Source organism: Kryptolebias marmoratus, linkage group LG16, assembly GCF_001649575.2.
Source record: "Kryptolebias marmoratus isolate JLee-2015 linkage group LG16, ASM164957v2, whole genome shotgun sequence".
Taxonomy (NCBI): domain Eukaryota; kingdom Metazoa; phylum Chordata; class Actinopteri; order Cyprinodontiformes; family Rivulidae; genus Kryptolebias; species Kryptolebias marmoratus.
Window position 1 is genome coordinate 25,621,416 of NC_051445.1, and position 10,649 is coordinate 25,632,064.

Below are 10,649 nucleotides of genomic sequence, written 5' to 3' on the forward strand. Positions count from 1 at the left end.
AACCAACCCAAACATAGGCTCGTCCCTGCCTCAGCACTGAATCACTTAATATGGAGGAAACATTTTCTGTCTCTGCTGTCCAGCAGCACAAACTGGCCGAGGTGTTACAGAGGGCAGTGGGACAGTGGATTGTAATGTGTGATCCATGGATCATCACTGAGTCATTTATAAAGAAAATGCTCATGTAGTAGAGCAAAGAAGTGTTATGTCTTTCTGAGTTTGTTTTTGACTTAATGAAATGAAAAATCATCCTTTTGTGACTTTTTGTCCCAGAAAACACGTTTTGAATTGTGAGTATTATGTACCCTTTAATCAAAACCTTTTGGTTTGTTAAGTTTACCAGAGTGCATCATTTTCTTGTTCCTTCAGGAGCGATAGCAGGGATTGTGGACCAACCCATGCAAAATTTCCAAAGGAACTGGGAAATTCAGAGCTCAGCTGGAAGCAAAGCCAAGGGGGTGATCTCTGGAGTGGGGAAAGGCATTGTGGGGGTTTTCACCAAACCCATTGGGGGAGCAGCTGAACTGGTTTCCCAGACTGGATATGGTGAGCTCTGCATGGTCTGAGGAAATTCTTTTTTAGGAATGTTTCCAAACCAAATGAAATGTTTTTGAATTTTATCTGATGTTTTAGGAACATCAGAGACGGCACAAAATCAAAAAAACTTGGTGAAACAATTAAAACACGATGCAGCTGTTTCAGGTCCAGAATAGTTTCAATGTAGTTGTTCTCATAGTAACTGTTGTTTTATGAAGTAATATGTAGCACAGAAAATATGTTCAGATTATGTCTCATTTAATTTCATGCACATTGTGGGAATTTGACATCTGTAATGTCAACTTTTATGTCCAAAACTTTTTTTTTTTTGCATTACACACACAACACCAAAGTGAAGTTTGCCCAACTAACAGTTTATTTAACTCAGCTGAAGAAATGTGAGAAACGTCACATATATGAATTAGTGTGTCAGGAACATTATGAATCCATCAGTGGGCGGATGAGCCCTCTGCCATCTCAGCTTCATGTAGGAGCCAAAGTGTTTTCTAAATCAGAACCCAGAAGAGAGCTGCTGAAAGACCTCCTCACACACACACACACACACAGGCAGTGTAGTTCTCTGGAGTTACTTAGAGTTTTATTGGGGGTAGAGAATGGGAGTGGGGAGTGGGTCAGAGGGTGGTGTGTGTTGGCAATAACAGGTCTTGGCTACAGAACATAAACTACCAATGAGGTGAACAGCTCCATAAAGGAACAATGCCTCCCCAGGGCCTGGCGCTGATCCGCCTGACCCTCTGAGTTCAACGCATTGCACAAACACAAACTCATACATACACACACAGCTGCAGCACGAAGACACACTCACTCACAAATGCACTGGCACTCACTTTTACACGCTCATTAAACCAAACTTTTTCTGACAGTATACGCAGATCATCTGCATTGATTTTGTTATTGTTGTCACATTTGGTTTTGTTCTCTTCTGAAACACATGGATCTGCACAAATCTGTTTGAAACACTCAGATCTGCGGCGAGTTCAGTAACAAAGCCCACTGTGTTCTTTATGGTGGTTTTAACAACTTGATGATTTCACTGACCAGTGGCCGATACAACAAACAGGTTCAGCTTACCCAGGGTTTCTTTAAGAGATCCGGTTTAACTAACCCTAGCAATGAGAAATCGTACTGAGTGGTACTACAAAGCTGGTTCTGAACTCTGTGAGTCCACCCTGGATTTCTTAGTCTGGAGCTGTGCACGGTCCTGTAAATCATGTGAAGCTGCATCAGAGAACTGATCACAGCTAAGCTGGAAGGAAAACTGGCTGATTTTTGTCTAATTAAAAAAATGAATGAATGCACAAAATTAATAAATGCACTAATACTGCTGCCACATCATCAAATCACATGTTGATCTGAGGAGAGTTAGACAATATGAGTTTTTATAGCAGAGGACAATTTTTTTTTATAAATATAACAATTGCATAACTAAAGTAAATGTATATTTAACAACCCTTAGAATAACTTATTTACTTAAAAAAATATATGGAATAACATTCAAACTTTAAAAAAACTAAACTGTGGGCTACAGTGAGTGAGTTGGAGCAGCTGCTGCTGCATCTTCATTTTCCTTCTTGTAATTAAGTATGTACAAGCATGGCCGATTACTGATTCTTTTTAAAGTGGCCAACATCAACCAATTATTCAGTCTGTCTTTGAATTTGACAAATACGGTCATTAGATCTTAATGTTCTGTTAACTTTCAAGGTTTTTTTTTTTCTTCATCTTTTTAGACCGGGAATTGGTGGACATGTGTGATCTCTAATCCAGAAACTGTTAGCATCAGTTACCATGGCAACAGACCCTTTGTTTTTAAAAAAGAACCAACTTTGTAACTCAAACTCCTGATCTGAATCTGAAGTTACCTGGCTACGCCACTAATGCTGCTCTGTCAGAATGCTGATATGAACGGACAGTGAAACGTTATGTTTGCTGTAACAGGGATCCTCCATGGCGCCGGCCTGTGGGAGCTTCCTAAACAGCTCTACCTGCCGACAGAAGAAACATCTGCTCAGGCCTCCAACAGCCACCTGAAATATGTCTGGTATGATCCTGCAGCCGTTTATTATTCCTGCCCAACACTTCTTCATGCTTTATAAGTGGGACGTGTGCTCCTGCCTTTGCCTTTGTGCTTTTCTTGGTTTCCCTCCAGGAACTGATGTTTTTTTGCTCCCTGTTACTCCTCATCATTTGTGCTGTTTAGTTTACAAAAAGTCTTGAGGATTTTTCTTTTTACCTTGATCTCACACATGGTAGCCAGCCTGCCTTTCCTTGTTCTCATCAAACCATGGTTAAAAGGTTTTTTTAAGCTTTTTGCCAAAGCCACAACTTGAATTGTTCTTGTTATTTAATCATGATTCTGTCCAGACATGTTTTTTATTCCTATCAAATAGAAAGGAAAACCATTCTTGATGCACTAAAATAGTTTTGGAGTTTGGTAGAAACTGACTTTTTAAGATAGGAAGCTGTATCAAGCATGTTGCCTTTAGGTTCTGCTTTGTAAAACGGTAAGAACCGAGCACCAGTATGTGCAACAGAGTTCTCTCACTGGAACGCTTCATTTTATTAGTAAGATTTATGACAGGCCTCTGCATCCAAAATGTTATCAGGAACTGCAGAAGAAGCATTTAGGAGATTTTATAAAGATTTCTGCCATTTAGTTTGCTTCCACAGCTGACAAACATCAACTTCTAATATCAGTCAGTGGAAACTGTCAGGATTTGGATAAATAAGAACATCTTTCTTCAGTAGCCATCACCCAGTATGCTTTATGGTAGTTATATATAAAAGATAATTCTCTTTTCTACTTTATTTAAAGCCCACAGCTGTCAAACTGGTTTCCATCATTGACATTTACTACAACAGGTAGTCCAGACTTATGAGAGTAACACTGACCAGACCCAAAGTCCTGACGGTCGTTGCTTCAGCTTTATGCTCTGTGTGAGCACCTGCCTTCCAAAGTAAACATGACTGAACACGCAGTTCAGAAACACCCAGAGAGGAAAGAAACAGAATTACTGGGTGTATCAAGGCATGAATAATCACATCTATGTGTACCAAAGTTAGCTGGGTTTTTGTGTGCTCTTTCAGGTGAGGATTATATTTATCTGATGTTGGGTCCATCATTGTGAGGACACTGTGTTCATATGAGGCTGTTTCCAGTAGTACTTGTGTTGATATAGCATATTGGACCATGTGAGAAGCAACTTTTCCAGTAGTGTTGTAAAATAAAAACCATGTTATATTTTTCTAGCTTGTTCCTAATGATTATCCATCCTGTTTGCTCTCTGGTGTGACAACAGGAAGATGCTGCAGTCTCTGGGCCGCCCGGAGCTCCACATGGCCCTGGAGGTGACTATAGTGAGCGGGTCAGGTCAGGAGCACGCCGGCTGCCTGCTGCTCACCTCTGAGGTGCTGTTCGTTGTCAGCCTCAGTGAGGACACCCAGCAGCAGGCCTTTCCCATCACCGAGGTGACTGACAGTAGGCCCAAAGAAGAACCTGTTCGGCAGAGATTTCCCAGGACCAAACCGAAAATGTGATATTGTGTGAAGAAGGGAATGTTAAAGCTCTTGTCCTGTGCAGGTGGAGTGTCAGCAGGAACCAGAACAGCTGGGCCAGCTCACGCTCACGTTACAGCAGCAGACGGTAAACAGCGACTCTGAGGTGAGAGTAATGAAGCTGCACAGCTGGGTCACATGGGGGTCAACATTAAGACTCGTGCAGAACTGGGCTTTGATAGGAAAGGTTGTCTGACCTCAGGTGACTGGTTTAAACATGAAAATCACCATGGTAACCACCTACCTGTGACTGGCATTCCCTGACTGCCAAGTTAATGAGGCGAACAGAAAAGAAAGTCTCAAACAAACAGTTGCTGTGTGAAAACTATAAGCCGTACTTCTGAAATTTCTTGAACCATGAGCGGCAGAAGACCGAGGGTCACACATGTGAATTTTTATGTTTTTGCAGGGTTTTCTGTAGGACATATGACAAATTAAAAAACGATTCACTTCCAGTTTTTAATAGCATATTTTGAGCTAAAGTCAAACTAGTTGATGGAAGCTTGGGTGGGCACACTCTGCATTTTGGGGGGATTGAGATAAAACAACAAGTCCTATAGCAGTGAGAGATAACTAAGATGCCTCAGTTTTCATGTGTAAATTGTATATGTATCAAAAAGAGTTGCTTGAGTAAGAATAGTTTATTTGGAAATAATTAGAAAATTTTAGACAGTTCAAAGGATAGTGTGGCAAATCATAAAATTTAAACTGTCCAAAAACCATAAAGGATGTAATAATGCCAGTTCAGTCATGTAAAGTCCAACTTTTTGCGACCCGTTTGGGACTTGAGTTATGTTTCTACTGTGAAATCTGGATTTTCTCATCCGTTTTGCCAAAATCTTAATGCCTTCTTTTTTTTGAGAATTTTGTCTACATTGTGCAATGTACCAAAACTCATTGTATGCTACTCTTGATTAAGCTTTGACGTTTTGGTGAATAATTTATATGATTTAGTTTAAAGCTGAGCGACAAGATATTGGATGTAATTTTTGAACGGGACAGTTCTTTCTGAGTCAGCCTTAATGATGTGTATTCAGTTGCCATGACAACATCATTAACAGAAGAGTCCATCATGAGCTCTTGATGACAGAGTTAATCAGACCCAGAGTTGTGTAACTTCTCCATATGTCCTCCCTCAGGGTGATGGTGTTCGTGAGCGCCTGTCAGAGCAGCAGTATCAGCGGCTGCTGGATTATGTGATGCGAGCCTCCCAGTTTGTCTCCCCGTCCCCTGCCTCTCTGCAGCTGCAGCCCCCAGTAACGCTCGCAGAGCCGCCACCTTCTGTCACAAAGTGCTACCGCTACCTGGTGGATCCCGCCTCCGCCAAGGTGTTTGTTAGCAAGTTCACCACGGTGAAGAACAAAGCCTTACGCATTGGATTTCACTGATATGCGAGAATAACAAAACAAGACCGGTTTTCTCATTTGGAGTATGCCTTAAGTCTAACTGGTCACTCATGCCTTAAGGATGCAAAAAGATTCTTGGAATATTTTCTGATAAACTTATTACACAGTTTAAAACCGTGAATGGGTAGAATCTGTTGTATTAAAAAAAATATACATTCAAGTTTGGACATTTTAGTCTGTTGTAAACACTAAACAGAGTTTCAACAAGTTCAAAGTGGAGCTCGCTCAGAGAGAAATGTTAACTCATACAGGAGTCACTGAAACACTCTAGAGAGGATAATTTTGTTTACATTCTGTAAATCGTGTTATGCTAATGTAAAGTGCAATATTATATACATGGTGATGATCTTTGTGATACCAGCTGTCAGCCAAAATATTTTAAGATGACACTGTTCTTTGTACCTTATGTTGATGCCAAACCCAAATGATGCAAACTACTTGCCTTTTTTATTGTTGAATTTCACAGAGCTCAGTAGTACAAGTGTATTGTATAAATCTATAATATATGAATATAGAAATCTCCTAATAAAAACTATGGAATTTACCTGAAGTGTTATATTTCTAAGTGCAGGTACAGCTATGGATAAACTTGTTGGTACCCTTCCACAATAATTTGAAAATGAAAACTCATGTTCCACTTTTGTCTCATCAGTCCAAAAGATGTTCTCCTAAAAACTTTGGGGTTTGTCAACACAGATTATGATGAATTCCTGTTTGTTCAGAAGGTGATGTACCTTGACCTTGGGGTTTGGATGGTTTCCCTGGCTTTTTCTACCATCTAATGTTTCTCTTGCTTCCAACTTCTGGGAGGTTGGCTACAGTCACATTAACCGTTTATACTTTTTAATATTTTTGGCAGCTGTGGACAGAGGAACATGACGTTGCTTGGAGATGGTCTTGTACTCTGCATACTCTGTCCTTTAACATGGATATCTATAATCTTCTTTCTGAGCTCCTCACAGCTCTCACCTTTGTGTTCTCTGCTCCATGTTCACCACAGTGAACACAACAACACCAAACTACTATGGCTGAGGAAAAGCTTGAAGTCTCCTGTGATACTAGTTAAGATCAAACATGACTATAATGCAAGGATTAATACTCTATTTATTGTACCAACAAATTTGTCCATACTGTTTGAGCTTATCTTTGTAAAATAAACATCTTTACTCTATCAAATACTAAAGGCATCCAGATATGCATTAGACAATTGCATTATTGTTTCAATGACATGTAACGGTACCAGCAAATATATGTTGGTCTGTAAAGAAGAGATATTGAGAACTAAAAAGAAAATCAAATTTTTTACTTCTTGTACTGTGCTCAGCATTAGATGGATGTTTGTTTCTACCTCAGCATCAATACAACTCCTGCAGTTCAGTTTTCACTCATGGTGAAAATCATCATCTGTTGAGACGCAGGCAGTCAGTTTATGCATTTTACTCTCATTTCATGCTGCGGGCTCTCATGATTCCTGCTGTAAAACAGAAAATATTATGTTTGTGTGACAGAAAGGCCGTTAGCAATGTGTCACCTTTGACCTGATGTACTGTTCACCTGCTGTTCGATCTGGTCATCTGCTTGCTGTCAGTCCTGGAGGAACCATGTTTACTGCTCGCTGACTTGAAGCTGCAGTCAGTGGAGAAGTCTGAACAGGAGGCAGACAATTTTAAAGCTTCTACATTTATGTCTCACTTAATGGACAACAGAGCAGATTCCTTCACATTTTCAATATCTCATACTTTTCTCTTTGTTCTCATAAGACAAAAACTATTGGAATAAAAAGGCACTGTGTATACAGAACATATTAGTTCATGCCTCATATGGTAAATGGTACATTTGAGCTGCAGTGTTAACTACATTCACACCTTAGTCATATGACGCTGCAATGATTAAATCAGATCTACATCTGGTATTTCCTTCTATACATTTCTATTAAAATGTGATGTCAGGATGCTTCATTTCCATGTTTCCTCATTTAGTTTGGGCTCAGGTTAAGTCCTGCACAGATCAGTGATGGTTAATGGATCGAATGAAAGGGGCTGCCAGATATCATTGGAGCATTGTAAACAGTTTGAATTTAACTTTTCATTTCTATGGTTTCCTCCATTAACTCTGACTACTAGCAACAAGCAGTTCAAAGTGCGGGAAACAAGAATTACTGAGCCATAGAAGAAGACGTGTGTGTGTTTGTATACCTGATGTTGTGGAAAAGGAGGTCCCCAGCTGACTTTGTCTCCTCAGCAGCATTTCCTCCCTCTTCAGTCCAGCCATGTACTTGGAGTACGACCACAACAGCTGAAGGGAAATATCCAGACATCAAAATGATTAATCTAATAAAAGTTGAAAAATGGTTCTGTTACAGCACAGAGTTCATCTTCTCTCCAGTTTTCATTATTAGATTTGATAGTTATTAAGGGTAATATAATTTGGCTAAATAAATAGGATCTATTTTACATGAGCTCATTGTTTTAGCTAACATTTCACCTCTTAAAGGGCTTCAGTTTCCATCTAAAGGATTAGAGAAATTTCCTGTGAAGCCACAAATAGCCATATTCTGGACAGAATAGATAGAGATGAATGACTCTACAAGTTCTTAAATACTTAAAACTGCTTATCAGACACTTTAAACTGAAGGATCAGAGGTGAAATGACACTTTTTGGGGGGCTTTCTATTGAAGTCTTTGTACCACTATGACCAGGGGTCTCATGTACAAAAGGTGCAAAAACACAAAACTCCAGATCAGTATCAGTGATGAAATGTTTGTGGAATTGTGTGCAGCCCCACACCGACTGTAAGCACATTTCTGCAGTTACTGGTCCTTTGGCGACACTTGCTGGGAAAGTTAATGATGTGAAAACAATTACTGTACATGCGGGAGACACATGATGAACAATAATACATCCAAATATACACAATGAGTAGATATTAAAGCATGCACAAAGTGGTGCAGAAAATACCTTTAACAACAACTTTAACCTTATTAGAGGAACTCACAAATGTCATAAAGCAAAGAGTGTAATTAGAAGCTGAGGGGATGACAGACTTGTCAGCTTTTTTAACTTTCCATCAATCCTGTTAGAACTGTGCTTGCTGCCTGTACCCATACAGCTGCTGAGCACACTGGGGTTCCTATAGCATCAGGGGCATTTCAGAAGGAGCTGGCAGACTGATTGGGATTGTGCCAGTCGAGCTGCCGGCTGTATGGAGTGTAATTATCTGTATGTGTATCAAATTCTCATATACGGTAATACAGTTAAATAGGCCAACACTGAAGCACAATCTGCAGAAACAACAGGTTTTCCTAATGTAATTGGAGCCATCACTGGCACATACACATCTCTACAAAAAGCATCATCATAAGATGAATACGTTTTAACAGGAAGCATTTCCAATCAACATAAATTACATGTGATGTGACAAACATAAATAACCAATATTGGAGTGAGGTGACCCAGTTTAAGACGTGATTCATTCATTCTAATGAACAGCTGGTTGGAAACAAACTGCAAGCTGGCACAGTGCAGGATGGGGGGCTTCTTGGTGAGTCCTAATAATAACACCCTGATGTGCATCAAGCAGTGTGCCCCAGACATCATCCTGTCTTCATGGAATCATTGCTAGTCAGTGGGTGTAGTGAGTGACTTCCTGTTTTTTGCTAGTTAAACTTCAGTTTCAGAGTGATTTACTGAGTGCCTCTGTTTATGGTAGTTATACCAATAAACACATCTGTAACTATTGAAATGCCTCACCTATTCCCCTGCGTACTTCTGCATTCATTTAGAATAAAGGTGTGTGACATTAACAGATGAGAATCTATTTTTGCACATAAAATATAACCAACTGCTGAGCCTAATATGATCTTCTATTAGTTGACAGGAGTTACCATGATTTTTGATCACACAGAGAGAACATAGGACATGTATAAACACTGTTTGTTTGTTTTTTTTACATCTGGATTTGTTTGTTCATACACTGTTTTCTTGATTTGAGATTTAAGATGTTTCAGAAGGAAATCCTGCAAGTCTTTGTACATGAGGCCCCTGGACTCTGCTGGACTGAGAATTTACACATCTTCAACTCTACTTACACAAATGTTTTCATATGAAAACCAAGAGACATGTCCTTACTGACTGTGGGGGAGTCACAGGCATTCTGCTTTGTGTCCTCGACTGAGTCTCACTAGTTTCCTTTTGTTCTTTATCATCTTCATCCTCCTCTTCTCGGCAACATGACTCTCTCTCCAGCTCTTCCTGAACAGAAAACAAGAGACTGGATCAATTCATTCAAAGATTTAAGGCTGCAGTTTAGTTATATTGAATTCAGTCTTTCTTTTTTTTGTCTTGCCTGTGCTCTTCTTCTCCTCTCTTCCTCCTCTTTCCTCCTCTGCCTTTGTTCTCTGGTTTTGTGTTTGACTCTCTTCTTCTGCAGCAGAGGAAGAAGCTGCTCTTCCTGGACCATGCTCCTAAACTCTTGAAACTCGGGCCAAAACCTCAGCAACTCACTGAACACTGACACCTAAACAAGCAGAAAGGAAACATGAGGAACATGCAGGGAAAGAAGAAACCAAATTCATCCTCTCACACACACACACACACACACACCTGCGCCTCTCTGAAAATGTAAGGGCCGAGCTTGTGGCGTTTCTCCAGAATAAGCTGCGCCTGATTCGGAGGGATGTCTATCTGCAGGCTGGGGGGCATAGAGGAGTTGATAAAACAGCTGATGATTGTAGAGATTTTTTGGTGGATGGTTGCTTCATCGCTGTGGGAGTGACAAAGGTCCTGCACTCATGCAGACAGAAAAACAGGGGAAGCAAAGGGGAATATTTTTTTAATTAAGCTGTTGTAGATTCTCAGTCATCCAGGCCATGGTAAATTCAAAAAAAAGTTAAAAAACAAAAACAACTGGACTTCTATTCTGTAGCTGAAGACGTTTCGCTTCTCATCCGAGGAGCTTTCTCAATTCAGAAATAGAGAGGGTGGAGTTGAGCTTTTAAAGCTGAGATGTGATGTAAGCTGGATTGCTTGCAAATTGTTCTCACTCTCCTAACAATGGAGGCTCGTTAGAATCCTTGTTTGTCTGACTCACTGATGGGCCACTCTTGTCACATGAGTGCAGGTGTTGATTGG

General features: G+C 40.1%; 2 protein-coding genes across 5 annotated transcripts in view; one reads left to right on the forward strand and one right to left on the reverse strand.

The window, feature by feature from the left end:
• The window catches only part of LOC108234194 (vacuolar protein sorting-associated protein 13B), a 339,365-nt gene extending 333,302 nt beyond the window's left edge, over window positions 1-6,063 (forward strand). For 3 of the 4 annotated variants that reach the window (XM_025005255.2, XM_025005252.2, XM_025005253.2), the window contains exons 64-68: window positions 370-546; window positions 2,497-2,599; window positions 3,858-4,026; window positions 4,139-4,219; window positions 5,253-6,063. In XM_025005255.2, the coding sequence (XP_024861023.1) occupies window positions 370-546; window positions 2,497-2,599; window positions 3,858-4,026; window positions 4,139-4,219; window positions 5,253-5,501 (779 nt within the window). In that variant the 3' untranslated portion in view covers window positions 5,502-6,063. The remainder of the gene's footprint in view (window positions 1-369; window positions 547-2,496; window positions 2,600-3,857; window positions 4,027-4,138; window positions 4,220-5,252) is intronic. The other variant, XM_017413202.3, reaches the window with a different exon arrangement.
• Window positions 6,064-6,572: 509 nt separating this feature from the next.
• LOC108234167 (regulator of G protein signaling 22) overlaps window positions 6,573-10,649 on the reverse strand; it is a 23,926-nt gene continuing 19,849 nt past the window's right edge. Inside the window, exons 18-23 of the mRNA XM_037980333.1 lie at window positions 10,122-10,301; window positions 9,877-10,035; window positions 9,648-9,770; window positions 7,715-7,814; window positions 7,074-7,164; window positions 6,573-6,993 (exon numbers count right to left, since the gene is read on the reverse strand). Of these exons, the coding sequence (XP_037836261.1) occupies window positions 6,942-6,993; window positions 7,074-7,164; window positions 7,715-7,814; window positions 9,648-9,770; window positions 9,877-10,035; window positions 10,122-10,301 (705 nt within the window). The 3' untranslated portion in view covers window positions 6,573-6,941. The remainder of the gene's footprint in view (window positions 6,994-7,073; window positions 7,165-7,714; window positions 7,815-9,647; window positions 9,771-9,876; window positions 10,036-10,121; window positions 10,302-10,649) is intronic.